This window comes from Kryptolebias marmoratus, linkage group LG16 (assembly GCF_001649575.2).
Source record: "Kryptolebias marmoratus isolate JLee-2015 linkage group LG16, ASM164957v2, whole genome shotgun sequence".
NCBI lineage: Eukaryota > Metazoa > Chordata > Actinopteri > Cyprinodontiformes > Rivulidae > Kryptolebias > Kryptolebias marmoratus.
The window spans coordinates 9,780,506-9,796,306 of record NC_051445.1 but is presented as its reverse complement, the minus strand read 5'-3'; the positions used below and the strand labels follow the sequence as shown (position 1 = coordinate 9,796,306).

The window sequence follows — 15,801 nt, the reverse complement described above, 5'->3', positions numbered from 1 at the left end:
GGGGGGGGGGCATTAAGCTTAATAGGGTAGTGATGTGCACAGACAGACGAACACACAAAGCAGCTTCTGACAGACAATCTGCTGGATGACTGAACCCAGAGGAACGTCTTCTAACTCTGATTTAGCCAGAGTCTCAGCCATAGACAGATGAATGTTTAGTGGTACATTTCAAACATGTCAGAGAAATTCTGTCAGAGTGTTTGCCGATTCAAGCCGACCCGATCTTCAGAAAGCCCTTAGCTACGAAGGAAATCAGGATTAGGATCCTCGGAGCCACGTGTCCGTCCCACCTCCTGCTGTTTCACACACAACCATCTGTTCACTGCAGCACGATAACAACCACAATGAGGTGTTCATTTCTAACCTGCATGGCAAACAGTATCCATATTTGTGTGACGCGTGTATCTGCCATTTCTGAATCTTACTGCCGATTGTACATTTTGTTTTGTCAGTGGTTCAAGGACCTGTGTATAATGTATTTCAGATCGGATACTTACTGCTAATGCAAAGTGCAACGATGCTCACGAGTTTGCCAAGATTTAACAGAAATCACTAGCTTTGAGAAAAAAAAACAAAAAAACTTTCCATTTAAAGACTGCAAACAGCTGCTACCATAGTGAACTGTCAGAAACCATGTAGTATTGTTATAATAGAACCACATCTGTACACATCTGTCAGTTCGTGCTCCTGAATATGTGTTTATATAACTTTCTGCAGGTTTGGGGGGGCTGTTGGTTATAAATGGAGCTAATTTTTCTTTGGACCGATTTTGAAAGTTGTCAAAATAAGTGCATTTATGCATATCTGTAGCACTAAGTCTAAATTGTCTGATGATGTTGTGCAACAGATAATTACCAAAAGAGATAAGAGGATAGGTTTTGTGAGCTGATAATAAAGTAAGAGATGCAACTGAGTTTGCAAAAAACATTTGCATGTTTACCACTTTTGCTGATGCCAATAAAGAAATTATGAACTGAACTGCATCCTGGCCTTTTTATAATTTTACTTGGCGTCAATTAAATGTTAGCAAACCTTTTTCTAATCTAGCAAATGATTTGAGTCAAAAGCTGGATATTTAAAGAAAAATTTGCAGAAAAAAACAGAAAAACAAACCCTTATGAATCAGATCCAGGATGTTTGAACTGCCACTTTGAGTATAAATTTAGTTAGTTAAAATTATACTGTTATTTAATATTTTTGGTTGTAATTTATTTTAAAACCAAATACATGGTTGCTGTCATTCCTTGATAATCCCGCATTACTATTTGGTGGGATAAGTTATTAGAAAAAGGGGGGAAAATCCAGTGAGTTTCTGATGTGAAATGAGGTCAAAAGAGTTCTGTAATATTGGATTATCACCCTCACTAAACAAAAACAATGACAAATTGTCTCAGTTATTTTTTTTGCTTATTTACTTTAAGGGTTTGTGTGAAGAAAGTATCGTTGCTTGTGACGATTTCTCAAGAGATACTAAAACAAGAAATGTGTTGATAAAAACTAACTGGTGAACACATGAATCTTTATTGTCACAGGGAAATTTCAAGAGGAAGTACAGGAATAAGAAAATCAACATAACAGAAAAAAATCACAAATCGTGAAAAAGTGCAGTGAAAATGTTTGAAAGTACCAAAATATAACAAAAAAACTTCTGTCTGCAAAACCTGTTGCTGAAACAAAGCAGGAAGCTCCCATTGTGTCATCCTCGCTATGAAAAACTACAAATAACCACAAAACATGAGTCAGATTGGGTGTTTTCTGTCTGCAAAATGTTTCCATTACAAAAAAAAAGGTTGAGCGCAACAATCAAGCTTTAGAAGTCTGATGATCATCATAAAACAGGCTACAGAAGTACAAGCTCCAAACACGTTAACAGAAATAAAGCAGTGATCAACACTAAATATTCAGAACAAATAAATAACACAGACACACTGTAAGATGGATAATATACAACCGTTTCCCCCAAATGTGTGTGTTTTCCCAATTCAGCAGAATATGACATTTTAATTGACACAATGAAACTATTCTGGGCTCAGTTTCAATTAAGGACAGTCGAAGACGAACCTATTTCATAACCTGATAAAAGAAAAGTACAGTGATGATGAGGAAACCCAGGAACAACCAGTAGGAATCTGCAGAGTGAAACAAAACACAAGAGTTCATAATTTTTTTTAACTTCATGCACAAGATACAAAACTCAGTGTGTCAATTCTTCCTCATTGCTTTGTTCTCAAGTTGAACATAAATTATTACATTACTCCTTAAAAAGTAAAATTATCAATTTGAGATGGGAGTTTCTATGCAAATGCTTTAATCTTACTTCACTCTAAGGGAGTGAATTGAATGTTTTCCTTTACTTAAAATGATCTTTGAAAAGATAAATATCCCTGTATCTTAATATATGAAGCTACAGCCTCCTTTTGTTTGTTTATGCTCCAGTTTTTGTGTAGTTTTTATTTTGAGAAATCAAATAAATCTTTTAAAGCAGTGGTGTCCAATCCTGGTCCTGTAGGGCCACTATCCTGCATGTTTAGTTGTTAATTGTTGTTTTGAGGTCTGATTTGAATTAATGAGTGATTAACAGGCCTCTGCAGAGTTTGAAGACCTGCTGAAGAGCAGGGAAACAATGAAAACATGCAGGACAGTGGCCCTCCAGGACCAGGACTGGACGCCACTGCTTTAAAGTAATAATCAGAAAGGTTTGTTGTTGATACCTGGCTCGGGGCTTTCCACCACTAAACTGAGATGAAGCGGAGCGTCCAGTGCCAGGTGGGACACCCTGCAGGTGATCTTTGTTCCCGGGGAGACACTGGGGGACACAGTGAGGTGCGATGACAGGGAATACGTCCCGTCACCGTGCTGTCGATGGCTGCTTAAAGAGCCCTGATCTGGAAAAACCTGCGGCTCGGCATCTGTCGGGGAGAGATAAAACCACTCCATCTGAAGGACAGGAGAGCAGAAAGTTACGACCGTAATCAATGATTCAGTCTATTATTTTTGTTTTGGAGATATTTTATATAAAGAAATAAGTATCGTGTTTAAGGAGTAAAAAGCTAAAATGTTCAGGTGTTCTCAGAGTTTAAGACTGACTGCTCCCTCATATCTGTGTAAAAAAAAAAAAAACTGTCTCATCTAAAACTTTTCTACTGATATTTTAAAAAACAGTCTATATCACTCCTGGCTGAATACCTTTGACGTGCTTTTATTGAAATAAACTAGTGTTTTACTCTTTTATATGTGTCAAACACAGATACTGACCTGCACCTCTAATGGATAATAGTTACTGCAGAGGCAGCTTAACGTCTTTGGTGTTTTTGCATTTAAAACCAACTTCTCCTCCGACAGCGAAACCTGTGGAGGTTCTGAAACAAAAGATCAACAAGAGGAGAATTAACAGGATATAAAAGAAAGCATGTGATGGATCCTTAAGGAATGAAGATGAGAGAGAAACTTACGAATGATATGGAGCTGAATGACCTGCTGGGCGTGGAAATGGCCGATACTGACAGTACAGATGTAGGTTCCCTCATCCATAACCTTCAGCTTGTTCAGACTCAGAGAGACGTTCCCCTGACCGAAAACCTGAGCAACGTCCACGCTGGAGCCTTTCCTCTCTCCTTCCACTGAGGACAGAAAATCCCAGGCAGAAAAAAAAAACACTGGCTCTAAATCAGACCTTTTGCATTTTTCACAACTACATTAGTTTGTCTACCAAATTTTGAGACAAAACCCAGAAGCTGTTGACGACTTGTTGGAGACTCAAGATTGCAAGAAAATCTGCAGATTTTCTCTTGGAGTCACACTGAATTGACTTGTTTGTGTATGTTGCATGAATGTTGCAGAAATGTGAGCCAAAACTCACCAGTAATACGCATAACTATTGCCTTTTTATTGCACAACATTCTCACAACAAACTTATAAATTTTGACACTGGGTACTGCCAGTCGACAGTCACAAAACCATCAGGCAACACTGGTGTGATAGTTGTGTGATAATTGAGAAAGCTGCACCATACGGGGTCTCTCAACAGTCCAGCAATCATTTTGTCATCGAACGTCAAGCGATGTGAATATCAGAGAAGAGCAGCTGCTTCTTGTGTTTTCAGGTTTACGCAATAAATGTATTTCTTCGCTGCTGTTGATGTAATTTTTGAGAAGAAAGACCCATTTGTTTTTTACATGGCTGAATTTATTAACTCATCTTTGTAACATTAGTTGAATTGTTTGAATTTATATAAAGAAGATAAAGTTTATGTTTATATCAAACAAATTAGAAAAGGAAGATAAAATTAGGTTGACAAAGCTCTCAGTGGCTAAAGTTGACCAAAATTTACCAAACCTCACAGTAAAAAAGGGAAAAAAAATATTTCTACCTCATAAGAAACATCCTTTAAGGCCTGCATAAAGCTGTACATCTGCTTGTTCACTGCTGATAATACTCACCTACAGTGGCCTCTTCTGTATCGTTCAGCTTTGTCTTCATTTCAAACACTTTCCGGCCTTTTCCTCTGTGCTGCAGTCGCCATTCAATGCCTACCTCCGGCCCTAAAGGTACCTCCTCCTGCTTGAAGCCACAGTCGAGGAGAACAGCACTTCTCAAAGGAGTCGATACAGATTTTATGTTGGAAAACACCAGGAATATCACTGAGATACAAGATGACAAAGACAGTTTTTGTAACTCCAATTCCTTCAAATACATTTTTCAGCATACTGGCTCTATGTTTGTCTACAGCCCTGTTAGCTTTAGCTAACCTTTTGCTACTCTTAGCTTGTGTTCTGCTTCTTTTAGCTTTAACAGCTCAGCTTCTTCAGCATATTCCAGGAAAATCATTTACAGCAGCACTCAGTGTTCACGCTGTATTTTAACAGAAAATTCCATTCCTTTAATGATTTTCTTACTAAAAAAAATCTGTTTTGCATGATGGGTTATTTTACCTTTGGTCTGCAGAGTTCCTATCTGACTGAGAGGCAAACCCAGTTTGCTTTGCACGAGGGTGGACCGGTCCTTTTCCACAGACAGAGTCTGAAGGATCAGTGATGTGCTGAAGTCTAGTGCGTCCACATTGAGAGACACCATGAAATAAGCCGGATCAGAACTGTCCTGGAGTCCCCGAGGAGAGTAGCGACTTATTTCACACATCACTTCCTGCTCATTGCAGTCTGCGTGGAGCAGCAGGTCTGCGTTGGGGATCTCTGGTGATGACACTGGTGGAGTGAGATCAGTTAAATGCTGGCTGTATTTGCTATTTTACACTAAAGTTAATATATTAAAAAAAACAGGTGAAACCTTTGGTCTCAAACACGAGGAGGTTTGGATCGGGGACTGAAGGGGGCTCAAACGGAGTGAGCGTGTCGAGTGATTCCTCCGGGCCCACGGGAACATCTCGCAGAACCAGGGTGGCCGGAGTTCGAGTGAAAAGAGCACCACCTCCCATTCCTCCCAGGCTGACGCCCTCCTCCACCAGATCACAGGTCAGGACAACATCTGCTACCCCATCACCTAAAAACAAAATAAAATAGATGACTGAGCAGGTTACTTATTTTTATTTGTCACAGGTAAACTCATACTGGTATCTGACTATTATCAGAAAAATATGACAGATTCTTAATAAACTTGAAAAGAAGAGTTAAACAAAAACGTAATTAAAAGTCAGTGTTTGTTGTTTAGTTAGATGTATTTAATACAAATGTAGGTGTTGACTGTTCATAAAAAGGGCTTATTTTAAAGACATGTTAGTATTGATTTGTAATGCCAAATGTATTGTTAACATAAATTTGTGCACCAAGGAATAAATTCTACATTAAAGGAAAAATGCTTCTTGCAACTTAACACTTCAACAAAAGTCCTAATTAGAGATAGTAAATCAGACAGTTTGAAATAGTTTCCTCAAAACAAGTCATTGCTGAGCTGAAGGTCGCTACAGCTGTTTTTTTTTTTTATCATAAACTGTCCATCTTTAAATGATTTAATAAGATGCCACGAGCATCAATCTTCTTACCATTAACGAACATCAAAAAGCATCCAAACAAAATTACTTCAATCATCTTCAAAGAACATAAAATGCGTGTTACTGACAATAAAAACTGTAAAACTACCTAATAAGAATAAATAAATAAATGTCAAGAGTGCACCACAACACTTTCACTTTTGATTTCAAAGCTACCGAGACATCATAGCGTCGTCATTTTCTTTACATGCAACAAAGTTTTTAGACCCTGTCTTCGCCCGATTAGTGGCGTTAACTAAAAGAACAACTATAACCAAGTATATGAAAATATAAAAGTAAACTCTTGCGATAAAACTGGAGATGCGTAGCAGGATCCCCGTCAGGCGCATGCGCAGACCGTATAGAAGGGGAGCTGCTAAACTGAAAGTGACAGAAAAGATCAACCAATCAGAGAGCAGCACGGGGTGGGTCACGGGTCTCCATGGAAACAGGTATGTATGGTTTGTAATTCAGTCAAATTAAATATACGATTTTACCGTAAAACAGAAATACAAAAGAGGATTTCTATATTCTGGCAGACTGGAAAACAACAACTAACCAATAGTAAACAAAGTTATCTTATTTTTAAAAATTGCTTATGTATGTTGTAGTTTAAATCGGCTGTTTGAGTAAAATAAACAAGCTTGCTAGCTTAGCTTTTTTTTTTTTTAGCTTTTTGTATCAACGTTAGCCCTGTTATTGTTTGGAATCCAATTAGTTTTAAAACGTATTATTTTTCTTTTTTTTTTGTCCTGTTGTCAGTCGGAACTTCTTCATTGCTCAGCTTGTATTTTAATTCTGTGTTTTAGCGTAAATATTTTTGAGTTAAAGAAAAAAAAAAAAGAAACTACTTTATAGTCTTTAAACGAAATTTTCAATAAGCTAAATCTCGGTAGCTAATGTACAAATTCGCTATATGTTGTTTAAAGTTCTTTAAAACAACTTTATGGTTCTGAAAACTCAATAAAATAGATATTTTTCATTTAATTACAAATTAATTATTTGACTTGTTTTATGTATTTGAGTGTTTTTATACCCTTTATAATTAGACATGTATATAAAAACAAATAAAATCTATGCTAGCTTTAGATGCATGTGGGTTTTTTTTTTAAATGAACAACAAACTATAAACAAGGGGAGGCCTATCTTAAAAAGAAAATCATTACCATGTTGGAAAATCAAGCCAACTTCTTTGTTCAGTTATTATAAGCAAACTTGACATGTTCTGGTGTAACTGAATGTTTGTAATCTGGACTATATCTAAAATGAAAAGCGATGTTCAAGCGAGATAAGCAGCAATGACTTACTGAATGAACAAAGCAGCATTTTTCATTTGTTGTTTTACTCAAATTTCATTATTTAAAAAAAAAAAACAAGTTACAATTTTCCTGCATGATTTTCTTTATCCAGTCTAGGTGGTTAGCAGCTCCATAAGGGTCCATGTGTTCTTTGCTTTCAACATTCCACACGCCAGCTAACGATCCCAGCAGCCTAGAGTTTTATTATCTTCAATCAGAGTCATCAGTTTTCCACCATCACCTTGGCAGGAGACCTCCACCTTCTGGGACTTCAGCACAGGATGTGTTACTTCTCAGATTTGGTATGTTGGGGCTTTTCTTCTTCAGCAAAGTAGATTTCATGTGTTTCTCTCTTTTAGCTTACTTGTAAAATATGGCCTCTGAGATTTTTTGATTTTGATTATGCCAAACCCCTGTCATCTCTCTGTCAAAAAGAGATCGGCAGACAGCCCATGAAGCTGTGTGGACTTTTTCCTCCCCGCAGCTTTATGGACTGTCTGCCCATCTCTTTTTGACAGCCTTTTGGGTTAGAGGACGGCTCCTGATGTTTCAGTAGGTTGGGTTGGTAAAGTCTTGGATACTGGAGGGACTGAACTTTGACATGGATTATAGACTCAGAGATGGTTAACCTCCAAAACTGACACACTGAAAAACACAGAAACCTTAAAAAATTGTGTAAACAGAGAGAACTGGAACTACGACACTAGTCCAAAGTTGATGCAAACAGAAGCAGAACAAATAAAGTTTAAAAAAAATGTTTATTTTTACTGCCAGTGTTTTACATTCAATAAACAAATTCCTAAGTGTCTATATGGCATGTCTATAACATCAGTTTATAACATAATATAGGAACAACAGCACTACACTTGTAGCAAGATTCAATAAATATCTTAAACAACATAAAAACAAATTTTTATAACCATCATTGTAAACATGCAGGTTGAATATTTTCATCAAACTCACCAGAAAATAAAGTTGGTTAAGCCCATTTCTGGACAAAGTTGTTCATCATGAAGAATTTGGGAGAAATGCTTTAAACTCAGGCTAATTATTTCACTGTTTGGCTGTAATTTGAGGTGTGCTGCAGTGGAGTTTAACCTGCACTACTGATCTGTTTGTCATGGCAAAAATATATGCAATCAAAGCTTGAGAGATATGCCAACAGTACTGACTTGATAACTTTTAAGCACAATAGAAAAAGTAAGAGAATCAAGTTTACGTGAAACAAAAATTACAAAGTATGAGCAGAAGTCAATCTCCCACCTTTTTTTAAAGAAGAAAATAAACTAGTTTTATAAAAAAAAAAAGGTTAATTGACAGTACTGTAATTAAGACATTAAACGGCAGGCTGTTGAAGCAAATATGCATGTGGCCATCATTCAGATAAGTTGATTAAGCAGGTTGGTGGTAGGTAGGTAGGTAGGTAGTAGATACCTTTAGTGATATCCTAGCCTGGTGATATTTCTGGCATTAATGTTGCTCCCCATAAGACCACAGCACAGTAAATGGCACCTGCCACCAAAGATTGATACAAGATCTACATCATCTTACTGGATGTCCAGTCCAATCTGTTGTTAAGGTATACACCTAAGTACTTGTAGTTCTACACAAACCCCACTTCCTCATTTAAGATGTTGATAGGGTTGATTGTAGATTGTTTTATTCTGAAGTTCAGGCCATGTTCTGGAGCCGATAATTTAATTTATATTTTATTTAATTTATGCAAGAACTTTATCACAAAGTTGTCAATCTGCTTCCTGTACTCTTGCCTCCTGTCCTTCTTTTATACACCTCACCTGTTAAGGGTCTTGGGGTTTTATGTTTTCTGTGAGTTTTAGTTTTCCTGTTCACATTAAGTTTTCTTAGTACTCTTAAATTTGGATTAATGTTGAGTTTTTATTATGTTGTAGGTTTGTGTCTCCAGGTTTGTACCCATGTTTTCAGCTACATTCTCATCTGTCTGCAATCTGTACCTAACTCATCGGTTCCTTGTTCCAGTAACCATCCATCCCAGTATATTTGGTATTTATTTAGTATTTAATATTTCATTTCCTGTGTTTCTCTGATCAATGTGGGGTCCAACAGTTCCTCACCTCCGACTTGTTCTTTGACTTCTGGGTCTTGCCTCTCCTCGGATTTTGTATGTTCCTGTGTTTGCTTTGGTTTTGTTACTCAGTTTGCTGCCTTGTCAGCATTTTGTTTTGTTATTAAAGCTTAGTTTCCATTTGAGCTTCACATTTTGGGTCTGCACACACCTCATCATGACACCACCCCTGCAGCGTTGGCAGAGAACTTCTGCAGGTGACATGACTTGTAGTTGTATTGAAAGTCAGAAGTGTAAAGAATGAGCATAAATGATGACATAACAGTCTTATGATGCACTTCTGTGTTATTGATCCCAACAGAATGTAGGGCTGCTCCTCAGCTGTACATACTCAGTCTTATATAGAAGATGTGTTAACTTGACACCCATTCCAAGTATGCAACAACACACATTAAATTGTGCATTAAAGCACTTTATTCAAACTTATTAGATGAACATTTTTTGCAGAGATTCAAAGAAATTGCAGTGAAAGACAACCAACTGAGAAAATAGTGAACAACTTCAGTTTGTTTAACAACACTGCATTCATAAAGTTAGGTTTGGCCTGGATTATGTTTTTGTTTTTGGTTTTACTTTTGTCTCTGAGACATCTTTGCTGCTTGTTGTGTTTAATAATTGTTGCTTTAATTCTCCTGCATGACCTTGTGGATCCAGTCCAGATAATTAGCAACTTTAGTATAGACTCCATATGTTCCCTTTTGACCACATTTAGCCCCCCAGCTGACAATCCCAGCAGCCCAGAATTGTCCATTTTCAGTCAAAGTGAAAGCACTTCCACTGTCACCCTGGCAAGAGTCCTTCTTCCCTTCAGGAATTCCAGCACAGAACATGTTATCTGTCAGGTCTGGTAGGTCGGGCCTTGTTCTCTTCAGTGAAGTGATTGAATTACTGCATATCCCCTGATCCACCACAGGAAGCTGCACATATTTCAGCTTATTCGTTAAAATTAGCCGGCCGTCCTCATTGGTAATACCAAAGCCTGAAATCTGCCTAAAAAACAAAACAAAGCACAATAATTATAATTTTTAAAAGAAAACCAGTTGGCTGACAAGAAGTTGGGTTATTTTACAACTCCTGGTAAATTTTAACTACAAAATAAAAATGGTTCCCCTATTAAATGATACATTATGCAAAATTAATTTTAAAGTAATATAAATTTATATAGTTCACACTTTTCTTTACCCCATTATGCCTGTGGTATATGTGGCATTCTTTGGTGGCAAGCAAACTGGCATAACAGTTGCATTGAATGTGATCGGGTCTTGCAGTTTGACCAATGCAATGTCATTGTTGTAGTTTGAACCATCAGGATTGTTGTATTCAGGGTGAACATGGACTGAGGCAGGATTCAAACGAGACGTTTCCATTCTGTGAACATCTGTGTCTCCCATTAAAATCTGCAAATTAATTACATTAGAAGAATAAAATGTTGATGGAAGACCACGAATCATTGGATAAGAGGACAACACCTACCAAGTACTACTCACATTTACAATTGCGGGTGCAACCTGTTGTCCATTAGTTACTACCACATGAGCTGCAGTCAGAATCCACTGATCTGCTATGACTGCACCTCCTCCCCTGGAGCCTGCATTTATTAGCACTTGCCAGGGGATGGTATGTTTTGGAGCATCACTTCCTCCAATGATCCTCTGATAGTCAGAGATTTGTTTTGTTGGTTGGCCGCACACTGGATATGTTACGGATGCATCAATAAATAAAGATATAAAGTGGTAAAGATGTAAAAATAAAAAGACGAAAAGTAATACCTGGAAGGCATAGTGGACTGAAAATTTCATTATGGTTGGAGCTCCACTTTCTGTCTGCTTCACAAATGAAGGTAGCTTAGGAGTATAAAAACAAAATAAAAATGATGGGATTATTCCTCTCAACATCTGATAGTGACCTCTACATTGCATTTCATCTTACAACAATTAACTTAATACACACCGTACTTTCCATTTCTTACCCATTTTCTGCACTTTAAATTTTTACATACAAAAATGATAAAACAAAAATTATTTAGATCAAAAACCTGGTATTTCTCAAAGGAATGCATATTGCTCGCCATCTTTCATGCCAGAGTTTTAAACTAAGATAATGTTTTCTGAAAACAAGAAGAAGTTTTAGCCTTTTTGGTCAATAATTTAAAAAGTAACACTGTGTGTGATCCCACTACAATGAGATATTTTGCCAACAAATTTGACTCCAACAGTTAATTTTGGATAATCTGTTAGCACTCAGGAGTGCGTGCTCGGGATGACTTTCAGCTACTACCACACCGTGTTTAGCTCAATATCTGTAAAATGTGTTTTGAGTTGTGGCCTTTTCTTTGTAGGGCAAGGTTGATCAGCTGTGGCAACCATCTTAAATTAGGTTAATTTCATTTCAAAACATTATTCAGTTGTTGTGATGTGATTCTTTTCTGAAAGTTTCATTACAAGAGATATTTTGCAAGCGAACACATGCACACACACACACACACAAAAATACCCCACAGGCAATTACATTATCCCCTGCATTATGGCAATGGGTGATAATAAAATCTCCTAATGGAAGCTAATATAGATAACTAATACAGAAAATGTTTAAATCTGTGTGACTGTACTATATGTGAAGATCTTACCATTTATGCCACCAAGTGCAGAGTAAAATGGTTCATTACAGTGATACTGAACAACAGAAAGATACTGATTCTTGAAGCCAGACTGGAAAGTCACTCCTCCGTTGTGCAAAGGTTCGGGTTCACCACAATCAATTACTATAAAAGAGCAGAAAATATATCAGTACGTAGTCACTGGAAAGGATAAAGAGAACTTGTTAGAAGTGTTGAATTTAATTTTCAGTGTATGTTTTGTCTCAGCTCTAAGAAATATACTGTGGCATTCAGGCAGAGGGTGGTGCCACTGTCCATTGTTTCGGCATGCAGTGGAGAAACTCCCAATCTCATGACCGTCCTGACCAGAAAAATAAAGAAAAGAAATGCACAAGTTACATTACAAAAACTCTCTATTTAAAAATACAAGCAAAAGAGGGCTTTAAACTTACCACCATCAGCTTGTATCCTTGATCACAGCGCACATAGATGTGGTCTCTGTAGAGGTATTCAGGTAAAGAGGGCATTACCCTGCCTTTAACTACACTACCAGGAAGTGGACACTTCACTCCTAGAAACTCAGGAAACAAGTGAAGATTTGATCAGCTGCAAATTAGATTTTCAGCTGAAGTTTATGTACTCATTTACATATTGAGACTTTCATTCTCTCACTGTCTGTGGTGTAGTCCAGGCTCCATCCGTTGCTCAGTCCTTGGTTATCGGTGTGGTAGTTCAGCGTGACAGTGTTTGAGTTTGTGTTTATCAGCCCAGGGCTTGTTCCACCACACAGCTTCATAGATTGTTGGTTTGGTATGATCACCTTTTAAAACCGTTTAGTTCACAATGTGTTTACTTTCCAATAATATACATCTTAGAGATGTTTACCTCTGTTTAACTTATTTGAAAACAGGTAAAGCTGCAAGATATTACCTCCAGCCAGTGATAGAGGCATTTTGGGCCTTCCTCGATGTCCACACTCTCGATGTGGAATTGATCAGAGAAGTTAAGAGAGACAGTGAAGCCAGGTTCTACAGAAATGATATACTGACAGGAAAAAGCACGAGGCACAGAGTTTGGGTAACCGGGACTGAGCAGATGTCCTTCTGGTTCATCAAATACGCCACCGCCACAGGATACTGGACACAGGGAAAGTAAAAAGCAAGACAATCCTTAAGCAGAGATTTATAATTTAGCCATTTAAATTAATATTTTAAATTAAACTTTCAAATCAGTGTCTTTGTGAGTTGATTTTGTTACCCAACAGACTCTCCAAGCACCCAGGTATTAAAAACAGATGGTATATTGTCCGAAGCACAAGCAGTAACTGGAAGCTCGTGCTTCTGTATCTGCATCAAACTTACACATGCAGGTATGCTGGTCAGAGCGTAGCTCGTAACCATGGTGACAGGAGCAGAGATACGACCCAAGTGTGTTGAGGCAGATCTGAGAGCAGAGTGGACCTGATCCATCCTCAGGTTCTGGTGCAGAACATTCGTCTATGTCTAATGATGAGAATGTCTCAGAGTTAGGGTAGTCAGTCAGCTGTGGAGGAAGGAAGTGACAGAAAACATGGCAGAAACAGAGACACCTATTGCCTGGTACTGAGCAGAGAATCCCACATTCTGGTGGCGCTCGGAGTTGTATTGATCTGTCTGGAAAATGAGGGTGATACTATTTCCAGGAGTCAGAATGGGCTGGTAGCCTGGGTGGAGCCCATCAGCAGAGTTCTCAGTGCCACAGAACTTCCAGAGCAGCTTTTCACCGTGAAGCACCTGACAGATAAAAAGACAAAAAAAACTAACCAGAATGTTCAGACTGAAAATAACTGATCATAGTAGGTGATTGGAAAAATATTAGCTAATACAAATCTGTATTTTGCACAAATGTCCTCTCTATTCATAGAAGTAGAAGATATTTGTGGCCCTGAATTATAACCAGATTTCTTTCTAGAAAGAAACTAAAAGTAGTTTACTTCTTCATGTTCAACAAAATCTGAACTTTAAGGCTATCAATTGAAGGATTTATAGACACGCAAGATATAATGTCCTCAATAATAAAATGTTGTTGACTACTTAGCTCTATCAGAGGTTGATAAAGCTGAATTATCTGTATGAAGAAGAGTATTAGGCCTGAACATAAAGATTTGTTTGCAGTTGAATAATCAGATCTGAGTTTCTGACCTGAGACTGCTCTAATCTGTGCTGCGTCACAGGTGAGCTAATAATCATCTTTTAGCTGTTAGACTTCGAGTTTTTGGATCAGTAATCTAAAGATTTCTTTCAACAAGCTGGAAAATGTTTGGAAAAAGTAATTTTATAATTCTGTGGGACATTCACGATTGTATTATCAAATCACCATCAGCAACGCAATTCATTTGTGGTAATTATGAGTTATAATGAAGGTTTTTCTAGTGTAAAGATGTTTATTTTAGGCTCTTGTTTATAATATCTTAGTGAAGCAGGTCTATTGTTCTGGTTAATACTCTGTAATGTAAAGTATGGCTCTGACTGTAAGAGAGTCGTAAAAGCAGCCAGCAGAAGCCTCAATGTCCAGATGTGTGAAGGTTAGTCGGATCTGGAAACCCTCTGGCACACTGAGGTCCCACTGCTCTAGCACATTTGGGGGATACGGCCCAGGATACTGGGGGGAATGGACCTCCCCATGCATCGGAAGGTCCGAGTCAGGCAGCGGGAGGCTCTCACACACCACCACATACAGAAACCTGGAGAGGTGCATGAAAAGAGTTCGATCTGTTTATCAGTCTGTTGTCATTTGAGCTGCAGGTCCAAAGTTGATTCAAACAAAAAAGAACAAACACAGTGACACAATCAACACAAATGTTGAAGCTACATAATATTATTTAGACATTGTTTAAGGCATACTTTTAAATGAACCATCAACCTTTAAAATATATTCTCACCTACAGTCTTTGACTGTACATAATTGTAACAGCACTACAGAAGAAGAAACTGTCCAGGTGTTAACAGGTATTTACAGGGACTTTACGAATCAAGGCACAAAATTGTGTTAAAAAACTGAATCCCACGTACATGGACTGAAAATCTGAACTAAACTTACCAGACAAACAAAGAAATCCACCTCATCCTGGGATCGAATTTATCCATGAGTGAACTAATCCTCCTGTGTAGTAGCAAAAGTCTGACAAACAAGTAAAACATTAATGTCCTAATGGCTGTCCTTTCAAGTGTTTAGCAACTCATTGCGTTAATGCCAGGAATATGGTTTGTTTGTCTTGGCAAAATCAAGAACATGGTTGACTTTGAGCAGCAGAAAAACAGAACGCTGAAAAAAAAAGAAAGACTTTTTTGTGAATAAGACAAGAGAAATTACATGTGAGTACATGGGTTATATTTTATTCATGTAACTTAACAATAATATAATTTTTCAAGTGTGTTTTGTTTGGATTTTTAGATTATGGGTTATTTTACCAGCTGTCATTATTAATTCAGCCACCAGATGGGGGTATTTATATTTTTCTATGTCCTCAGTCCTCGATTGTTTCACTTCAAACAAGACAAACTTGTTTTAAAAGTTCTGGGTGTCCAGACAGAAGGTGAAGCAACTCCTTAATGTTTGGAAATGGCAAACTAGAGTGTTGATATTATTCTTTCTTGACATTATAACTTTGAATAGGTGTTTTTTTATCTATAGTGTGACCACTCCACTTGGCTTTTGAATTGAAACTACATTACCCACAATCCTGCAGTTTCCAGAACTTCAACAGGAAGTGTTTTGTATATATATATATATATATATATATATATATATATATATATATATATATATATATATATACTTT

General features: G+C 37.4%; 2 protein-coding genes across 3 annotated transcripts; both read right to left on the bottom strand.

The window, feature by feature from the left end:
• Positions 1 to 1,502: 1,502 nt before the first annotated feature.
• Positions 1,503 to 6,350, bottom strand: tapbpl (TAP binding protein like). Of its 2 annotated transcripts, none has more exons than XM_017415427.3 (8): positions 5,996 to 6,350; positions 5,284 to 5,496; positions 4,932 to 5,201; positions 4,440 to 4,640; positions 3,453 to 3,620; positions 3,256 to 3,359; positions 2,712 to 2,937; positions 1,503 to 2,129 (listed from the first exon to the last, which is right to left on the bottom strand). In XM_017415427.3, the coding sequence occupies exons 1-8, from the start codon at positions 6,039 to 6,041 to the stop codon at positions 2,062 to 2,064; spliced, it is 1,296 nt and encodes a 431-aa protein (XP_017270916.1). In that variant the 5' UTR covers positions 6,042 to 6,350; the 3' UTR covers positions 1,503 to 2,061. The 2 variants fall into 2 exon arrangements, with proteins under 2 accessions (XP_017270916.1, XP_024861544.1); XM_025005776.2 differs by having other exon boundaries at positions 4,932 to 5,189.
• A 3,426-nt stretch (positions 6,351 to 9,776) lies between these two features.
• On the bottom strand, positions 9,777 to 15,205 carry LOC108235398 (complement C1r subcomponent). The gene is made up of 13 exons (XM_017415379.3): positions 15,060 to 15,205; positions 14,490 to 14,703; positions 13,570 to 13,753; positions 13,343 to 13,483; positions 12,912 to 13,117; positions 12,654 to 12,801; positions 12,434 to 12,552; positions 12,264 to 12,342; positions 12,012 to 12,146; positions 11,155 to 11,229; positions 10,873 to 11,075; positions 10,568 to 10,782; positions 9,777 to 10,375 (listed from the first exon to the last, which is right to left on the bottom strand). Exons 1-13 carry the CDS (start codon positions 15,158 to 15,160, stop codon positions 10,009 to 10,011), a joined length of 2,187 nt encoding a protein of 728 aa, XP_017270868.3. The 5' UTR covers positions 15,161 to 15,205; the 3' UTR covers positions 9,777 to 10,008.
• Positions 15,206 to 15,801: the final 596 nt, after the last annotated feature.

What these genes read in the sequence shown, in the direction of transcription:
- LOC108235398 (XM_017415379.3), bottom strand. Translation starts at nt 15,160, where the DNA reads ATGTTTTACTTGTTTGTCAGACTTTTGCTACTACACAGGAGGATTAGT. An exon ending in TGCTCAGTACCAGGCAATAG is followed by an intron (nt 13,484 to 13,569) that starts GTGTCTCTGTTT and finishes TCTCATCATTAG; the next exon opens with ACATAGACGAATGTTCTGCA. An exon ending in CAGTCCACTATGCCTTCCAG is followed by an intron (nt 11,076 to 11,154) that starts GTATTACTTTTC and finishes TAACATATCCAG; the next exon opens with TGTGCGGCCAACCAACAAAA.
- tapbpl (XM_017415427.3), bottom strand. Translation starts at nt 6,041, where the DNA reads ATGATTGAAGTAATTTTGTTTGGATGCTTTTTGATGTTCGTTAATG. An exon ending in TACAGAAGAGGCCACTGTAG is followed by an intron (nt 3,621 to 4,439) that starts GTGAGTATTATC and finishes TTCTGTCCTCAG; the next exon opens with TGGAAGGAGAGAGGAAAGGC. An exon ending in ATTATCCATTAGAGGTGCAG is followed by an intron (nt 2,938 to 3,255) that starts GTCAGTATCTGT and finishes CCTGTCCTTCAG; the next exon opens with ATGGAGTGGTTTTATCTCTC.